This window comes from Camelus dromedarius, chromosome 29 (genome assembly GCF_036321535.1).
Source record: "Camelus dromedarius isolate mCamDro1 chromosome 29, mCamDro1.pat, whole genome shotgun sequence".
Classification (NCBI taxonomy): Eukaryota; Metazoa; Chordata; class Mammalia; order Artiodactyla; family Camelidae; genus Camelus; species Camelus dromedarius.
In genome coordinates, this window is record NC_087464.1 from 2,411,561 (window position 1) to 2,432,006 (window position 20,446).

Genomic DNA, 20,446 nt, shown 5'->3' on the forward strand with positions numbered 1-20,446 from the left:
CCCATAAACAGTAACCTCCCAATTTCATCCCCCTTTCTCTGGCCCCTTTTAACCACTACTTTACTTTCTGACTCTATGAATTGGACTACTCTCGGTACTCATGTAAGTGGAATCATATGATATGTCCTTTTGCTTCTGACTTAATTCACTTAGCATAATGTCCTCAAGATTCACCCATATTACAGCATATATCACAATTTCCTTCCTTTTTAAGTCTGAATAATATTCCATTATGTGTATACAGCACATTTTAACCATTCATTCATTGATGGACACTTGGGTTGCTTCCTTCCTTGGCTGTTGTGAATAGTGCTGCTATAAACATGGGTGTACAAATAGATCTCATCAAGCCCTGCTTTCAATTCTTTGGGGTATATGCCTGAAGATGGAATTGCCAGGTCATATAGGAATTCCATGTTTAGTTTTTTTTGAAGAACCAACATACCATTTTCCACAGCAGCTGTACCATTTTACCTTCCCATAAAGGTTCCAGTTTCTTCACATCCTTACTAATACCTTGCTAATATCTTATTATTTTTAAAAATTAATTGCCATATAATGAATGTGAATTGTCATTGTGATTTTAATTTACACTTCCCTGATGAATAATGATGTTGAGGTTTTCATGTATTTTTCTTTTCAGGATACAAGTCCTTTTTTAGACAGATACGTGTTTCTTCTGTATCATTACGGACTTTTTTTTTTATTTTGGTACTTATTAACGAGAGAAGAGTGTTGAAATTTTCAACTATAATTGTGAACTTGTTATCTTTTCTTTCAGTTCTGTTCATTTTTGCTTTATGTATTTTCAAGTTCTGTTAATTGGTACATTCACATTTAGAACTGTTAGATCTCCTTGGTGAACTGATTCTTTATCAACAGAAATATCTTTGTTCTCTGGTAATGTTCCTTATCCTAAAGTTGTGTTTGTCTGGTATTAGTATAGTCACTCCTCCTTTCTTATTATTTGAGTTTGCATATTATATCTTTTGCTGTCTGTTTACTTTCAACTTCTCAATATGTTTAATATGTCTTTTAGATGGTGTGTAGTTGCATCTTTTTGCAGTCTTTGCTTTTTGAGTGTTCAGTCCATTTATATTTATTGTAGTTGTCAATATGATTGGGTTTAAGACTACGGAGTTACTATTTGTCTTCTAGTTGTTACATCTATACTTCTTTTTTTTCTTTTCCATTTGGATTCAACATTTTTTTTAGAAGTCTGTTTTATTTATGCTCTTAGCTTATATTTTTATTTTTTCCAGTTGTTGCATTCATATGTATAATATGCACCTTAGTTTACCTTAGACTACCTTCAAAAATACTAGACCTCTTCTTCGCATATAATGTAAGAATTCTAGAGCATTGTAAATTCATTTACCTTCCCTCATCCTTTTTGCTATTGTAGTCTTACATTTTACTTCTATGTAAGTTATACATTCCACAACAGAACTTGTAATGATTTCTTTAGACAGTCAATTGTTTTATAAAGGAATTTAAAAACCAGAAGCAACACTCTTTGATGTTTATGCTCATATTTGCCATTTTCATTTCTTTTCCTTTGTAGATTTTCTTTATGTGGACCCAGCATTCTGTCTGGTGTTATTTTCCTTCTACTTGAAGAATTAAAAAATTTCTAAAGCACCAGGTCTATTGGCCAGAAAACACTTTCAGCTTCTATTTGTAAACATGCCGTTATTTCATTCTTCAACATTTTATTAGGAAAATTTTCAAACTTACAGATGTGAAATGATGTAGAGTGTGATTCTACAGTTAACATTTTGCTGTATTTACTTTGTCTCATGTCTATTAATTTGTCTTATTTTTTATGCTTTTCAAAGTAAGTTGCAGATGTTTTTATCTCATCCTTAACTTCATATTGTCAGCTAAAACTTAGAAATTTAATATTTTTCTACTACTCCACCATAAAAAAGAATAAAATAATGCCACTTACAGCAATATGAATGGACCTAGAGATCGTCATTCTAAGTGAAGTAAGCCAGAAAGAGAAAAAAAAATTTACCATATATCACTCATATGTGCAATCAAAAAAAAAAGAAGAAGAAAAGAGGACACTAATGAACTCATCTACAAAACAGAGACAGACTCACAGACAGTAAACAGTCTTATGGTTACCAGGGGGAAAGGAGGTGGGAAGAGATAAATTTGGGAGTTTTGAGGGTTGCAAATGTTAGCCACTACATATAAAAATAGATTTTAAAAAACCAAATTTCTTCTGTATGGTACAGGGAACTATATTCAATATCTTGTAATAACCTATAATGGAAAAGAATATGAAAGTGAATATATGTATATATATGCTTGACTGGGACAGTGTGCTGTACACCAGAAACTGACACATTATAACTGACTGTGCTTCAATAAAACAAACAAAAAAGAAATTTCGTATTTTCAACTGAATTTAGTATATTGCATTTAACACAATTTAGTATATTGTAGTGATTATCTGTTGCTGCATAACAAATCTCCCCAAACTTAGTGCACCCCAAAACAATAGCGGTTAATTTATTGTGCTTATGAATCTGTACTTTGGGTGGAGATTGACAAGGATAGATTGTCTTGGCTTCAAGCCTGTCAGCTGGAAGGCTTGATGACTGGAGTGACTTGATTGGATGAGTAGAGGCTGGAATCAGCTGAAGGCTTGTTCACATGTCTGGATGTTGATGCTGGGTGTCAGGACTTCAGCTGGAGCTCTGGTCTAGAACACTTAACGTGTTGCTTTTATATATGTTTGCTTGACTTCATTGCCACATGGCTGGCTTCCTCACTGTATAGCGGCTAGATTCCAAGAATGGATATCTCAGAGCAAGGCAGAAGTGCATCATGGCATTTTTGTAACCTTGCGTCAGAAGTCACAGAGCACGTCTTACCACCATACTCCTGATTGAAAGTCACAGAAGCTACTCAGGTTCAAGGGGAAGGCATAGACCCCACCAGCTGATGGGAGAATGCCAGTGTTACTTTGTAAGAAGAGCATGTGGGAAGGGATATATTGTGGTTGGCCATCTTTAGAAAATACGATTTGCCACATATGCCATTCCATGAATTTTGACAAATGCATACACCTTTGCAGCACAGAGTACTATCAAGTTATAGGAACCTATACCCCTTCTTAAGTCTTTTACTTCCCCAGCGTTACTTACACTCCCAAATCAATCATTGTTCTCTGATCACGTCCACCCTAGAATAGTTTGCTGTAGAATTTCATATAAATAGTATTATAGTAATTATTTGAAGTTTCTTTTACTCAGCATAGTGCTTTTTTGAGGTTCACCCATGGTACTGCATATGTCAGTAGTTTGTAACTTCATTCTTCTACACCTGAGCTATTTTCAGTTCCTAGCCATTGTAAAAAAGCTGCAGTGAACAATTGTGTGAACATCTGTGTGTGGCTATATGTGGTTTCTTTTCTGTTGGGTAAATACCTAGGAATGCAACTTAGGTTATAGGATAGTTGCCAGATCTCTTCCTCAAATTGGTGGGTTTGTTTTATACTCATACCAACAATTTGGAGAGTTCCCAGTTGCTCTACATCCTTGTCAGCATTTGGGGCCGTCAGTCTTTTTGACATAGTCATTATGGTAGGTGTATAGTGGTTTATCTTCATATTTTGAAGGATATTTTCACTTGGTATATAATTCTAGGTTGACATATTTTTCTTTAAGCATTTTTTTCTGATGAGAAGAAGTCTGATTATACTTACCTTTCTTTCTCTGTACTTAGTCTTTTTTTCCCCTCTGGCTTCTTTTTAAGATTTTTCCCTTTGTCACAGGTTTTCTTTGTGATTATCCTGCTTAGGATTTATCGAGTTTTTGGTTTTGTGTTTTTAGCTGTGTGTTTGTTTTCATCAGATTTGGAAAAGTATCAGCCATTCTTTCTTCACGCGTATTTTTTAAGTCATTTCTCTTCCTCCTATATGCCTACCCTCTTTTCCTGGGATTCCCATTACATGTATAATGTTAGATTATTTGATATTATCTTCATGTCGTTAACAAATTTTTAGGGTTTTTTTTTTTTGTCTCTTTGCTTCAGTTTACTCTGTCTTGTATTTCATTGTTCTTTTTTTCCCCTGCAGTGTCAAATACTTTGAGATATTTCAGTTTGTATTTCTACAAGTTTCATTTGATTTGTGTTCATGTATTCCTTTGAATCCTTGAGCATATTTATAGTAGCTATTTGAAAGTTCTTGTCTACTGATTCCGTCAATTCATTAACTTCAGGGTCTATTGATTGGTTTTCCTATTGGTCATGGGTTGTATTTTCCTGTTTGTGTATTTAGTAATTTCTTCTGGGATACTGAACATTGTAATAGTCTGTTGTTGGGTGACTGGATTTTGTGGCCTTGTAGAATGTTGAACTTTGTTTTGGCAGCAACTTAAGTAACTTGCTGGTCAGTTTGATCCCTTCAAGGCTGTATTAGATGTATCAGGAGAAGGCTTTACTTTAAGGCTAGTAGCTAGTACAAAGATATGAACCTTCTTAGTTCTCTACCAAGTACGTGTCCCCAGTGTCAGCGTATTCTCTTCACTCTGGCTGGGAGGAGCTTAGGAATCTCCCAGTCCTATATAAGCACTGGGGATATTTCAGCTCACAGTGCATCTTTCCTCAGCTTCAGGTAGTTTTTCACTTTACTCACGTGCAGTTCAATATATATTGTAGCAAACTTGAAAGGACCCCCAAGTGGCACACTTAAATACTTACAAGTGTGCACATAGCTTGTTGAACTGTCACAGACAGAGCACATGTGTTTAGCGAGCATTCAGATCAGGAAACAAGACCAGCTCCTCTGAAGCCCCTGTGTTCTCTGTCACTGCCTCTCTTACCCCAGGAGTAACCACTGCCCTGACTTCTAATAGTATAGGTTAGATTTTCCTATTTTTATATTTTTATATAATTAGAATCAATCACATTTTGTTGTATCTGGCTTCTCTCACATAATGTATTTGTGAGATTCATCCACATTGTTATACTTGGTTGCTTATAATTTCTGTGTAGTACAGTTGACCGTTGAACAGTGTGGGGGGTCAGGGGTGCCCACCCCCTGCATAGTTGAAAATTTGCACGTAATCTTATAGGTGGCCCTTCGAACTTTATACATCTACGTCTGTGAATTCAACCAACTGCAGATAGTGTGGTACTGTATTAATGTATTTACTGAAAAAGAATCTACATATAAGTGAACTTGTACAGTTCAAACCTTTTGTTCAAGGGTCAGTTGTATTTCGTTTTTCATTCTGCTGTTGATGGACATTTTAGTCATTTTTGGTTTGGGGCTACTAAGAATATTGCTACTCCAGATATTCCACTAAATGTCTTCTAGTGAATATATGTACTCGTTTCTGTTTGTGTCCTTAGTGGAGTTTTTCAGCCATAGGGTATGCATACATTAGTTTTAGTAGATAATGTCGAAGTTTTTTGAAGGGATTGTACTGATTTTAATTATACTGTTTAATGATCTATTCTTTAGTGCCTGGTAGAAGAAGTTTCTTGGAAGAGAGACATAGTTCTTTTAGAAAATGAAATATTCTTGTTTAATCTTACATGTTTAACAAAATTAACTTTTGTTAAATTAACATTGGGTTAAATCTGTGTTAATTTGGAAGTAAAGGATTCTTTTGTTTGTTCATCCATGATTTGGAGGTAGTTCAAAATCCTTTGTCAGGCCATGGATACTGATTCCTTTTTTTTTTTTCTTCTTTTAAAGAGAAAGTTTTTCAAGAAAACATAGTCCCTGTTACTATGAAAATAAAAATATGGATAAAATGAGCTCTACTCTGAACCAGCTGACAATTAAAAGCACTGAGGAATGCATACAGATAGTTACAATGTAAGGTATAAAATAATAAAGGGTGGAAACTAATGAATTATTTTACAGTATTAGGAACATACAGTACGACACAGAGAAGACTGGTTATTTATAGAGGAGGTTAGAGAGCTCTGTGAGATACAGCCTCTAGAATGAGTAGAGTTTTTTAACAGGGCGTGAAATTTTTTAACACAAGATGAAGGTTAGCAAAGGATAGAGAAGTATTTCTGAGTGAAGTGTCTTGAGAAACAAAAGCACTGAAGTCAGAAATACAGATGGCCAGTATATGTTAGCCTATAATCCAGTGATGGGACTAAATCATCAGGTACCTGGTAATAATGTCATATAGTGGGCAGTAGGGCTTGTATGAATGGGTGGGGTCTGTTGCAAGGGCTTCATGTGCTATGAGGACTTTGAAATTTATCCTTTGGGCACTGGGAAAGCATAGAAGATTTTGAGTATGAGAGTGATATGGCCAAATTTGGGATTTTAGGAAGGCAGCAGAGTTAAAGGGAAATTAGGTGAAAATGAGATTACATCTATAATATGACTGTTGGTTTGCATGGGGGAGGAAGGATGCAAGAGATATTTCAGAGATAGAATTCACAGGATTTGGGTATAAGAAGTGTTTGGGAAGGAGGATGGCCTTTACGATCTAACAAGATGGGTTTGAATCCTAAGCTTGTATTTACTAGTTAAATTGACCTAAAGCAAGTCACCTAAGAGAAAATGTTCCTCTTTTGTAGGATGTTTATCCTGTGAATTTATTCTGTGAACATTTTTAAGCAATGAAAGTGTGAAAATGAATGATAAATATGTTCTCTAAAAGCGTGGTCTAATCTGAGAGGAGGCTGGACTGGCAGGTTTTGGCCAGATTGTGCAGTTTCATCTGAAATGTTACTCTGAAAGCAATTAAAAGCCAGCAAAGGAATTATTGGGGGAAGTGTTGGAGTGTGGGGGAATTTCTGAGGTAGAATTAATAGCACTGAGTGAACAGTTTGTTGTACTGGAAAGAGAGGGGGCGTTCTCTTTAGAATATGACTCAGAATTTTCAGTTTGGGTGACTGGACCAATAGTGATACCGTTACCTCACAAGGGTTTTCTCAGTGTGCCTGCTAAACCTTGCTCATGCCTTAACGCTCAGTTTATGTTATCTCATGAAGAATGTTTTTCCTTTTTCCTAGGCTAAGTCAGAATACTGTATGCACTTACCTTATCTTGATTCTTCTTCACAGCACTTAACTGTGAATTGCAGTTATCTAATTTATTGTGGTTTTGAGTATTTGTGCCTATTTCTCCCATCATATGGAGATAAGTGATTGTCTAATTTCTTTTCGTTGTTGTTGGTACCTTTTTTTTTTTTTTTTTTTTTTTTACTCTTTTTTAGAGGAGGGAAGTAATTAGTGTCTGGTTTCTTTATCACTGTTTTCATCCACTTAGTAGGCATTCAAAATCTAGTAGACATTTTTAAAAACTTGAGAGATAATTGACATATAACACTGTATTTGTCTTAGTTAGTAGACATTCTTTGAATGAATGACTATTAAGAATTTGAAGGTTAACAGGTATCAACCCATAACAGTGGTTAGGCTAAATAAAAATAAAGAGGGAGAAAATAAAGAATGGCACCATTTTTTTTCAGTCTGTAACTAGGACAACAAGATTTAGGCACATTCAGGGTGGAGTATTTTGGGAAATAATTGTGTTTGATTCTTAGATGTTAATGAAACATCCAAGTGCAGGTGTACCATTGGTAATTGAAAGTAGCAGGCTTATAACTTAAGAGATAGAAGCTTAATGATGTGGAGTTGGGGATCCTAAGTATAGAGAGGTGCTGTAGGAATGAATGATGACATTGCTCAGAAAATTTCTAGGTTAGGAAAAGGGCTAGTAATAGAAACTTGGAGAGTGGCCATGAATGAGGGGTAGGAGGATGAACTAGCAGAAGACCTACTTGCTGTCAAAGGTAGAACACAAGGACGTACAGCATTATGGAAGCAAGGAGAGGTGAGAAGAGGTTGGTGGTGTAAAATGCTGCAGAAATAAAGTAGATTAAGGAGCCATAGGATTTGGAATGTACAGGAATGATGACTTATGCAAGAAAATATCAGTATATGAAAGGTTTTGTATGTTAGTATCTGAGCTAATGGTTTTCAGGTCTTTCTGGTAGTTGGAGGAGAATGAGGAAATGGCACAGTAAAGAGTTAATGGTGTTGAGAGAATTATGCTGAGAATACTGTATGAAAGCAATATTTAAAAATTTTAGTCTGACTGCAAAATGGACTAAAATGAGGAGAGCCTAAAGACAGGAAAATTTAAGCAAGAAAGTTACTGAAATAGTCGTTAGTTGTGAAATTTACAGATATACAAGACAAGTTTTAGCGAGTAGCTTTCAGATAAATTTGACACTGTAAACATGGCATAAAGGAGAACAGGATTGCTGAGTGGACGCAATAAAAAAGTGATAGAAAAGGTAGTCTGTGAAATTGTTTGACTTATGGTTAGAAGGAGGTGAAGGAAGTAGGCTATTGGAGAGGAGATAAAGGACATAACAGATGCAATAATAAATACATGCATGTTTGTGTGTCGAGAGGGAAGAGAAAGTGAGAGTAGGCAGATGGACTACTTCAAGAATAAATGAAAAATGTTAGAGGGACAAGTGGATGTAGATGGTATAGGCATTTCTTGTGATTAGTTTAACACTTCTTAGATTATTAGATTGAGCCTTCTGTTGAAGAGGGACATCGATATGAATAAAACAAAGGCCCTAGGTCTGGTATAAGAGTGCTGATGGCTAAATTTGCAGAGTGCAGCTAACGTTTCTGATGCTTACAGTTTCTGTTACTTACCCTGTATCCTCATGGATTTGGTATATTTCTTCTGTGATGATGTGTTCCTAGTCTGAGGCAGAGTTTCTCAGTTTGGGGTTTGCACATCACCTGAAATGTATGTTAAAAACTACAGATTCATGAACTCCCATTTTATGTACCGATCACAGTCTCTGGAGGTTCATATCAGGTAAGTACCTGGTTTTACAGCCTCCTCAGGTAGTCCTGTGTTAGGACAGAGCTTGAGAGTCAGTCCTTTAGGGTCTTAAAACTTTGTTAACTTTTTAAACAAATACTGATGTGCAGTGTATTCATTTTCTACCATCAACCTGTAGGATGCTGGGAGGGTTTTTTGATTTGGGGGACTTGGTTTCTTCCTATGTAGTAAAAAGAAATGTATTAAGACTTTAGTTCCTGTTCAACTGAGAAATGCTCTCATAGTGTACAAATAAGTTAGAATTTACAGTGATTATTTGCATGCTTTAATCTTCAGAATTTGGTTTTTGATCAGTTAAGTTTTGATACATTAAATGTTTGATTTAAGAAATAATAATCCCACCATGTACTGAGGCCCTGTGGTACTCCAGGCAGCATTGTCCTACATACTTTGAAGACATCTTCTTTAATACAGCAACCTGACACCTAAGATTCACAGGTCAAAAGGAGTCCAAGGCTGCTGCTCAGGAAGTAGTGGGCAGTTGCCCATGTATGTACCTAACATGGCAGATGCTCAGCAAAGGGAATTTAATTAAAAGCTCAATTATGGTAGGTATCTGAAGGAATTAGAAGCATGTAGTCAGACAGTTTTCAGATATTTTCAGCCCTTTTGGAGGGAGGGAAGAGTAAGAAATAGCGAGCAGTAAGCTCTGTGGATGAGTGGGAAACGTGGTTCTGCCAGCTGACAGTGCTTAGGCCGCAGGGCCTGCCTAACCATCTTCCCATGCATCCTGGCAACAGCAGGAGGGGTGTTTGTTGCTTGTTTTTGGATATTTATAAATATTACAAATGAATTTGCTTTTATAATAAATTTTAGAAAAAAATTTTATCTTTGAAAGTCATTTATCCAGTTGTCTGTGAAAAAAAATTGAGTGAGGTGTTTTGTATTTTAGGTTAAAAATCTGTAAGAGCCTGATTTTAGAATTCACCAGCTCCTCAGAAGTTTGGCGAAATATGGTATGTTTCTGTTTTATTTTTTGGAATTCAAAATTGCATGTGTATCTTAATGTCCTGGTTAGAATAATGACAAATGTAGTCAGCAGATTTGGGTGTCTGCCATTTTTAAAGCATTGTGCTAGGTGCTAAATCACTGTGCTACCAAGTAGACCAAGGGATCTAAGTGGGATTCTGAAAGAATTTGGAAGAGGATAGTGTGCCGTAAGAAGTGAAAATAATTGTGTAAGAGGATTGAGGGGCACGTTTGGCTGTTAGGCTATGAGTTAATTATAGCTTTCACTTGTTGGGCTCTTACTGTGTGCCAGACACTGTTGTGAGTAATTTATGTTTGTTCATCCTCATGACAGCCCTCTGAAGTAGATACTACTGTTACCTCAGTTCTACCTGTGAGGAAACTGAGGCTCAGAGAGGTTAAGTAACTTGCCCAAGATTTTCCATCTAGTAAGTGACCAAACAGGGGCTTGAATCCAGACCGGCTGTGGAATCCGTTTGCTCTGGAGGTCTTGTCTTGAAGGAGGTCTTAAAGAGAGGACTTGCCTCAGTACTTTTCAGAATACATGTAACTCTTTAATGAATTAATTCCTCTCAATTAATTAATTAAAAGGTATTTTAACTTTCTCATTAACTTTATGTTTCTAGGTTAGAAAGTTAGACTTGTTTGGATTTTTAAAATCTATGTACACTGTTAGTCTTATGAGAACCCCAGAGGGAGCATTGTTCATCTCAGGGGCGCCTTACCTTTTCCCCATATGACCTCAGGAATGTTGTAGCTTTTTATTAGGAAGCGTGTGCCTATGATAGGAAAATCTGGGAAATTGAGTTATTTCTTCCAGGGATTATAAATCCCACTTACAGGTGTACCTCGGAGGTATTTCAGATTTGGTTCTGGGCCCCTGCAATAAAGCAGATAATGCAATAAAGCTAGTCACATGAATTTCTTGGTTTCTCAGTGCATGTAAAAGTTATGTTTCCACTGTCCTGTAGTCCATTAAGTGTGTCCAAAAACAGTGTACATACTTTAAATACTTCATTGCTAAAAAATGGTAACCATCATCTGAGCCTTCACAAGTTACTATAGTAGTAACATCAAAAATCACTGATCACAGATCACCGTAACAAATATGATAATGATGAAAAAGTTTGAAATATTACAAGAATTACCAAAATGTGACACAGACATGAAGTGAGCAGATGCTTCTGGAAAGATGCAGTCAGTAGCCTTACTTGATGCAGGGTTGCCACAAAACTTCAGTTTCTAAAAAACATAGTATCTGCAAAGCACAATAAAATGAAATGTGCCTGTATTGGAGTCCCCTAAAGTTATACTTAGGCCAACTCTCACCCTTAACTTGAATTTGAAGCCCAAGTTCATAGGCTGCAGAGGTATGGCCTCAAGCATTGATGTTTCATCTTTTCACTTGGGGTTCTCGGATATGTTGCTATTTTATATTGGGTTCTGGATCCATGCTGTTAACCGCCTTCTGTGGTTGTCTGTTGCCACCTGGAAGGTGTTAACTATCAAGGGTCCTTTTTTTCTGCCTCCTAACTTTCTTACCTTTCTTTAGTTAGCTTTTCAGATTTGACCTATATATAGTTTGGTAGGGAAATCATCAAGGGAAAAAAATAGTTGCAGGAAATGAGCTCTTGATACTGGGATATTTTAGATGTGTATCTTTGCCAGAACTACAGTGTGATTAGGATGCCTGATAAATGTGCACCATGGCAGTCAGGAAAGTTCAGCTAAGGCCAAGTAAGGGGATCAAAAGATACTAGGTTGAGGGAGGAGGAAATGTTTTCATATTTTACCATTCTCTATGAAATTGGACATTAGTGATTTTATGACTAAGAAAGAGTAGAACATGTTTTCATCATACCCAAGGGGTTTTGACTCATGTTAGATCACCCTACTTAAATGTGGAATAGATAGGACTAGACTTGGTGTTTATATGGGTATGTGTGTGTTGGGGGGATGTGTGTGTTTAACTATTCCAGCAAGCATTTGACTACTTGGAAAACCCTGTTTGTCCCATTTGAACTATTGCTATAATTGTGGGGTCTCAATCCATGTTTTAAATCTTTGCTCATTTACATGTATTTAAATCATGAAACTGTGTAGCAAAATTAAATAAAATTACAAAATACTCATTCTGGATTAGAAGTTGGTGGATCTGGGTTTTAGTCCTAGTCCCGGCTTCAACACTAATACTAAAATCTTGGGCAAGTCAATTAATCACTCTAAGGCTGCTTAGTTTTTTGTTTTTTAGTTTTTGTTTGGTTTTGTTTTTTTCACTTCTTTTTCTTGTTTAAAAATTTATTTTTGTAGTATCTGCCCTGATTAGGTAGAGCCAAAGTTGTCATAAGACTTAAGATACTGTTGACCAAAGGGCTTTGTAAACTTTAACACTTCTTAAAAGTACAAGAGATCGTTACCATGTTTTCTCAAGTGAAGAAATCATTTAGGAAAAAAAAATGCTGGGAAACAGTCCTTAAAAGCGTATCTGTAATTAACTCTCCTGATGAACGTTGCATTGACACTTAATTGGAACCTTTGAAGATTATTTTTTGAACAATGAATTGGGTTAATATATTAAAGTGTTCTAACTAAAGATTTGTTTAATTTATTAGAGTTATTAAACCTACGCTCAGATCAAGTTAGCAGCTAGACTGGTGTGACAACCTGTTTTTAATCAGTGACTCAAAGCTGTGATCACCCTGATGTCACCGAATGGCCACAGCTTGTAAAAGGTAATTTTGAATGTTATTTTACAGCCTTTAAAAGGCTGTCATTGTAAAATATGTGCTGTAAAAAAAAAAAAATTGAAGAAAATGTATAGTTGGCAGGAATACTGACTGCTAAGAATAGTGGACCTAAGAGTTGACCTGTTTCTCCATTTAATCTTTTTCCTAAAGTATTTCGTGCCTTTCCCCCAGACCTATCTGTATGAATAAACATGAAAGGATTTCTAAAAATTTTCAAGTTTTAAAATAAACATTTTATTGCGAACATTTTATAAAAACTATGAAAAAAGTCAGTATGCTTTAAAAGTGTGCCTCTTATGTGGTTAGAGTTTTGACTAAACACTCCTTTAGAAGTTTTTACAACTTTGGTAATAAAACCAGTACACTTTTCTGTCCAGGAGAGTTAGAGTGGAGATGAAAGGAGTGGCTTGCAGGCTAGAGAAGCTGCACCTAGTATTACTGGAAGTGAGCCTCCATTTTCATTTTCTAGCTCTTGCTGCAGTAATCAGATTAGTGGGTATTTTGTGATCACATTTTCTGTGATCTAAATCAAGGCCTACAGTTTATTCTTTATTTTCTAATGTTACTTGCCTATTATTTCATTTGTAAAATTTCTTTTCCAGTTTGTTATTCTGACAAACTTTAGGTTACCCTATGTTAACAGTTCTTCAGTTTTTTCCCCTTTGATTGTGTGTCCTGAAGTTGGTAAAATTACCAAGTATGTTGAATCCTTTCTTTCAAGAGCTTGATAGTAAAGAATAGACTCTTCAGGGGCTAAATAAAGCTTAGAAACTATTGTTAGATGTTAGATGTTTTAAAATTTTGAGAATTTGAATCCTGACCAACCTTTGGTAAATTATTTAGAGTATTCTGGACAAAATACAATAAGCATAGTGACTAGAGATTTATTCTGGCAGGTACTATTACTTATTACTCACTGCAGGGTAAGTGCTCCCACTAGTTCTGTGTATACTCACTTCTCTCTTGATTGAAAAACAATTTCCGTTTTGAGTAGAAAACAACTTAAGCTAACCATGTTCTAGAGACATGGTTTAGGATAGATTGTTTTAAGGGAATACCTCTTTAATCCTTTTTTTACTCTTCTGTTCTTGTTGACTGAATTGGTTTAAATTACTTGGTCTGACCATAAGTGGTTTTTGGTAGCTCATTTTAATATTGTTACTATTAAATGATAGTATAGTATATTTACAGTAATTTGAAGACATTTTGATGCTAATGTTTACATAGCCTCTTGTTTAGGGAACAGACACTGGGAAATAGAATGTAGTCACCATTTAATGTGTTTAACCTGTCCCATTTCAGAATCTCAAAACTTTACAGTAGTTACATGTTGTGCTTCTGAGACTCAGACTGGTTTCCCTTCTTGCTTGTGTCTTCCCTTTTTGCAGTAGTGTTTTAATTTCCCTGTCATTGTGTCCTCATTTTTTCCCCCCTCTCTCTTTCCCTGTTAATTTTGAAAGTTGCTGCCTACGTGTTTGAAAGCTTCTAATCTGCCTCTCTTCCCTTAGTGCCAGCAGGTTTATTTTTTGTTTTGCCAGCCTGCTCTGCCTCCTTTACAGTATGACATCTGATGCTGGAGGGTCGCACTTTCAAAAATGAGTCAGCTGGTACATGGGGTTATCATCACTTTTTAGCTCTTCTGTCTGAGAGATACAAGTTTGGAAGCAATCTTGGGGTACTTACCCACAAGGCTGGTGGAGACCAGGTGTGTCACAAAGGTGATTTGCTTGCTCCCTGGGGGAGAGGGTGGAGTGAAATTTTTGCATTTGTGTCACTGCCAAGTCACTGCCACCTCCAGCATGCCCCAATTTTTAGTTCTAATATAATTTTGTGCAAAATTGAAAATGTAAATATACTGCAGAGAAGATCCAAAATAAATATTTGAGCTGCTGGACTCTTTTTAATTTTTTTTTTTTTTTTTTACATTCTTGTCCTTGGACCACTGCAATGAGGGGTAATTTTGAAAGTCTGATAAAGAAGTGAGTTTTTTTAAAAGCTTAGAAATATGGAACACAGATTTTTTTTCCCCTGGTGGCTCTGATTTTGATTCTTTTGTTAAAGTTGTTCAAAATTTGAAGTCTCAAGTCAGTGATAAATTTAGAAATCAAGTGCTTGTAATTTCATTTTGAAAATTAACCATTTGACCTCTAAAAATATTTTGTGAATTGAAAGTGTGAGAAATCAGTATTATATTGATTCATCTTAATGTATATTGACTGATGCTGGTTATAAAAGTGAATAGAGTAACAGGAATTTATTTTTTAACAGCGTGGTAGGGTAGGCAAAATCAGTTCATGTTCCAAAATGAAAATAAAAGGCATATTTAGAATTTTTAATATAGCTTCAGTATATTTAAAAAATAGTAGAAAATAACTGACAACATTTTATAACTAAAGTTAATTCACGGTTATCCACAGTAAAAGTTTAACACCCCAGGATGGTACAGTTTTTGACACATATGTAGTACCTCCTACCAGTGTGTTTACAGGGAAAGCTAATTTCATTATTGAACCAAGATAATCGTGGTCAGAATGGTAAATCTAATTTACGTGTCTCAAAATTCACTAAGGGTATTAGATTTAAATTTGAATTATTCTAGAGCAGAGGTTGGCAAGCTTTTCTTAAAGGGCCAGATAGTAAATACTTTAGATGTGGGCTGCAACCCTCTGTTGGAGTTTCTCAGCCCTGCTCTCAGTAGACGGTATGTAAATGAGTGAGCATGGCTCTGTGCCAGTACAACTTTACCAAAACAGGTGCAGACCCAGGCCTTAGTTTGTCATTCCAGGCAGTAGTTTACTGATGCCTCATCTAAAATTTGGGACTGAATACTAGTGAATACCTTTGATATTGTGGATGACCAATACTTGGCTGTAGAAAGTTTCAGTAGTTGTAAGTTTTTATTATGAATATTTGACTTTGTGAACAATTATGATTTATTATACTGGTTTGTATGTTGGTATATAAATAGAGTGTTTATAGTTTCCTTTCCTTAAAAAAATGAACTGAGTTTTTATTAGTCTAGCCCTTAAAATAAATGTATTGTATAGCAATCTGATCTGACCACTTTTTTCTCACGTCAGTCTTTGATTACTTTTAAAACTGTTAAAGATTAAATCTCGTTTTCAAATTTGTCTTCCAGAAATAACATGTCTGCCCCTTTGGGGACTGTGGAATATGTTGCTTAACTTTTCTCAATTGCATTTTACAGATCATCAGGAGAATCTCAGTCTGACGACATTGAAGCTAGCCGAATGTAAGTGTGACTTGATTGAGGCTGTGGTGTCTTGTAAGTTGCTCTAGATGCTTTAAGTGGTATCACATGATTTGAAAATACTTTCCAGTTAAAAGAGAATAATACTTTAAAAAGTAAACTGAGAGATAAGGACACACATGTCTAATATTTTCCATACCAAATAAATACCTCTAAATCTTGGTAATAAATTACTAGATTTCTGTCTGGAAAGATAACTGCATACCCCTGGATTCTTAGTATTTTTGCTCACCTAGCAGTTTTGGGGAAATAGAGAGAGGAGGAAAGAGTTCAGTGTAACAGTCATTTATTAAGTGCCTGCTGTGTACAAGGTGCTGTATTGTGGATACAAAGATGCGTAAGATTAGTTTCTGAACTACAGAAATTTACAGTCTACTCAGTGTGAAAGACCCAGAAGCAAATCATTTCAGTCGTTACGGTAAAAGGACACTCGGATGGGACGTGAATGTAATGGAGGACCAGGGCACTCAGGTGCCCAATGCAACAGGAACCAGTCTAGATGGCAGGGAAATAGGGCTGATCAAGGAAGGCTAAGTCAAGTCTTGAAGTGTGACTGGGAGTTAGGTAGCACTTCTAGGCAGAAGCATGAGCAAAATTATAAAGCAGCACAGTGCATGCATGCTATATGAAGGGCCTTGGCCTGTCTCTCATAGGCATTTGGGAATCAGTAAAGAATTTGTTAAGTAGAAGATAGTAACCTTGTTAGACGTATATTTTTAATGACTTTGGCAGGAGGGAGATATGATTGAAGAGAAACCATGTGGTGACCAGGGCTTCAGTATTTCAGTCAGTGAGAGCCTTAACAACAAGGGCAGTGGTATATTAGGAATTCAAGGTAAAGTTTTCTGGATTAAAGAAAAATATTCATTAAGTGAAATAGAGAAGACTTCAGTGCTTAGTGGTGAGATATTAAGAAGTTTAAGATAATATGAGAGATGGTAATTATTGAAGCAAGCTGTTTGAGGTAGTAAGGTTGGAATGAAGAATATACGTGTAGGGAGTTGCTTTTGAATAAGAGCAAAGACCCTCATCTGAAACTAGAAGGCGATAAAGATGGATATGCGATGTTCAATGTGTTGGTAGCTAAGAGTGGGGAAGTCAAAGTCGTTAGTGCCTGGATTATCAATTTTCTCAGTCATTTAGTTCTGCCGCACCACTGTTTCTGTGTCCTTTGAGATGATACTAGGTTCTTGAAAATGTGGTTTGATTATTAAGTAAGTTTGGGAAATGTAAGCTTCTTTCCTGAAAATGGTGTAAATCCTTTAAAATGCTGATGTACATTGTACATCTCCATGAAATGACTGTAAAATCTGTTTCTTAAATTGATGTGTCCCTGTAACCTTTTCAGTTATTTTTTGGGGTAAAATACAGGTGACAAAATTTACCATCTTTACCATTTTTAAGTGTACTATTTAGTGGTATCAAGTACATCCGGATTTTGTGCAGTCATTACCACCATCATCCTCATAACTCTTCATCTTTCAGAACCAAAACTACACTCATTAAACAGTAACTCCGCGTTCACCTTTCTCTCCGGCCCCCTGGCAACCACCATTCTGTCTATGATTTTGACTACTCTTACCTCATTTAAATAGAACCATGCAGTATTTGTCTCTGTGATTGGTTTATTTCACTTACTTTGCTACTTATTTCATTCAGTAGCATGATGTCAGGGTTCATCCACATTGTAGCATGTGTCAGAATTTTCTTCCTTTTTAGGGCTGAATAATCTGTATGTATGTATGTAACATTTATTTTTTTTATCCATTCATCTGTTGATGGACTCTTGGGTTGCTTCACTGTTTGAGCTATTGTGAGTAATGCTGCAGTGTACAAATACCTTTGAGACTCTGCTTTCATTTCTTTGGGTATATACCCAGAAGTAGGATTGCTGGATCATATGCTAATTCTGTTTAATTTTTTGAGGACCCTCCATATTATTTTCTACAGTGGCTATGCCATTTAACATTCTAACCAACAGTGCACAACGGTTACAATTTCTCCACATTTTCATCAACACTTGGAATTACCTTTTTTTTTGTAGTAGCCATCCTAATGGGAATGAGGTGATATTTCATTGTAGTTTTGTGACCATGTAACTTTTTAAGAAACATTTTTTAATGTTTTTGTGGAACACAGAATTTGGTTAGGGGATTTGAAAAGACTGAAAACTTGGAAAGTTATTGGAGTCAATGGATGAAGAAGTGGACCAAATATTATTGAGAGTTTTATGCTGCTTGAGTAGCTAGCTCAAGTTAGAGACCTTATCATACTTGCAGTTTAATGACTTTTTAATAGTTGAAGATGCATGTTGTTTCAGGGCTGGATATTAGAGCAGATGGGAAGTGGCGTGTCCATAGAGTGTCAACAAGGGTGTAGTTGAATTTATGTGTCATTGGTGATGGTCACTGTTGGAAAGGTTGTGATGCCAGATGAAGGTGTTGTGTTGGTTACAGAAAGCCTGATGGGTCAAATAGATAGTTCAGTGAAACTCTTAAAAGGATAGATGATAATGATCAGAGGTGGATTGGGTGTCTGATATGCCTAAGGTAGTGATTGGCTGAAATAGAGAGGAGATAAGGGACTCCTAAGCAAAGAAAGTCGAGTATTTTGAGGCTAGAGTGTTGGGATAGATCATGCACACGGCCATTAAAGTCACCATGCCAACAATATAACTGGGGCATAACAGGGCCTTTATTATATGGGTATAACTTGCCAGTACAGAGAGGAAAGGTAGAAGATAGATAATATGAGTTTTACAAGTATAAGTTGTGTTTCTGTTGTGTTGTGTTTTGTTTTGTTTGGGAGGATGGGCATTGTTTATTTTTAATATAAGGAACTAGAAGGATAATGGTTTGAGTTGTCTGTGAAACCTTCGCATAAAAGGGTTGCAAAATAAGAAATGCTTTAGAGGGTAGGTCAGCTTTAGAGAAGGCTGAGAGGTTGAGGAACCATTATATAAAGCAGTTGAAGACAGCAGTTGAAGACAGGGGACAGCCTGTATCATAAATGTGTTTGTAGAAATCTCGGTGGAATAGGTGGGTGAATTAGATGGGTGAATCCAGAGTAAAGAATGGAAAAGGATAGATGAGGCTTACCTTCTGTAGTAAAAACCAGGGATGGCAAGAATGTGAGGCACAACAGGATATTTGTCACAAGATTCCAGGTGAGACTCTGGTGTTACGTCGTGGGTTGAATTTGGCAAGCTGTCATATGTTTAACTTGCCCATGTTAAGGTAGAAGGAAACAGAAAATTAGATCCACCATGTTGTCTTGGCAGAGGTGTCTGAAGTGTTATTCATAGTAGTGAGAATATAGTTCTGAATCTTCGTGTCTGCCACAATTTCGCAAATTCCTATACTTATGGAAATCGTGACCAGGCTGTGCTTTTAGTAAGATTTGTTCTACCTTGATCTTGTGGGTCTTGATTTATAAAATAGGTAATGAAGGATTCTTGTTTTTAACCTAAGAATTAGCTAGGGTATTTGATTAATGGCAACATCTTTTATTAAAACATAATTTTTTTCCAGCACTTTGAGATACATTTACATTTGACATCCTTTAACTAGGGAACACCTTGAGTACATTTTAAATAGTAATTTATATAAAATTAAAGAATATACCTGTTTGATTTTTGAAGTTTTTAGTGTTACTTATTATGTAGAGTGCAGAAAAACACAAAGTTTTTAACAGCTGCGTGGTAATTTACAGATTAGCCTAGAAATAGAACTAACGCAATAGCCCAGATCTTTGTATTCAATTACATGTATTACCTGTATTGGACTTTGTTTAAATTTATATCTAGCATTTAGTAGTCTTTTTGCACATACTAATTTAGACTCTTTAATTTTCTTAGTGATTTCAAAGCCGTTTTTAGTAACTTCAGATTTCTTAGCTTTGATGGTTACTCCTCAACCTTATCTCTAACATTTAGACTACATTTTCAGGTGTGTAACTAAAATAAAGGAATCAAGGGTAAATGTATCAAGTGATTTATGATTCAGTATTTAGCGAGCCTGTTTTTTCTGAATGTTGGAATGACCCAGGATGCAGTCTTCAGGCAACCATTGCCTGTTCTTTCTTGGTGAGAGCTTTACCACATATACTGTGACCACTTGTTCAGTTTCATCTCCAACTCCGGCATGAGTCTGAATTGTACACTCAGGTATCCAGTGTGTCTGTGTCTCAGACGTAAATCCAAAATAAAATGGAGCTCTTGTTTTTCGTCCTCTCAGCTCTACTTCTCTTGTAGTCTTTTTTTTTTGCCATCTTAATCAGTAGCAACTCTTTTTTTATCTTGTAGTTTATCCAAAACTTTGGAAGCATCCTTGATTTCTCTTTGTCTCAGTCATGTTAGCAGCTAATCCTATTGACTCTACCTTTAAAATACTGATAATTCAACAACTTAAAAAAAAAAAGACGACACCATTTCCACCTCTACTACTCCTTTCTCAATTGCTGATTAAAGCTATCATCTTTTGCCAAAAGAAAGAAATTTTTCCCCAGTAGTCTTGCTGCTTCCATCCTTACCCCTTACAATGTGTTTTCTATGTAACAGCCAGAGTTATCTTTTTAAGATGGAAGTTAAGC

At 36.0% G+C, this 20,446-nt stretch overlaps 1 protein-coding gene across 5 annotated transcripts in view; it reads left to right on the top strand.

The window, feature by feature from the left end:
• Positions 1 to 20,446, top strand: part of UBE3A (ubiquitin protein ligase E3A) — a 77,535-nt gene that overhangs the window by 15,921 nt on the left and 41,168 nt on the right. For 2 of the 5 annotated variants that reach the window (XM_031440441.2, XM_064480495.1), the window contains exons 2-4: positions 9,762 to 9,825; positions 12,451 to 12,570; positions 15,794 to 15,838. In XM_031440441.2, the coding sequence (XP_031296301.1) occupies positions 12,551 to 12,570; positions 15,794 to 15,838 (65 nt within the window). In that variant the 5' untranslated portion in view covers positions 9,762 to 9,825; positions 12,451 to 12,550. Of the gene's footprint in view, positions 1 to 9,761; positions 9,826 to 12,450; positions 12,571 to 14,219; positions 14,291 to 15,793; positions 15,839 to 20,446 lie in introns of all 5 variants that reach the window. The other 3 variants (XM_031440444.2, XM_064480496.1, XM_031440443.2) reach the window with 2 other exon arrangements.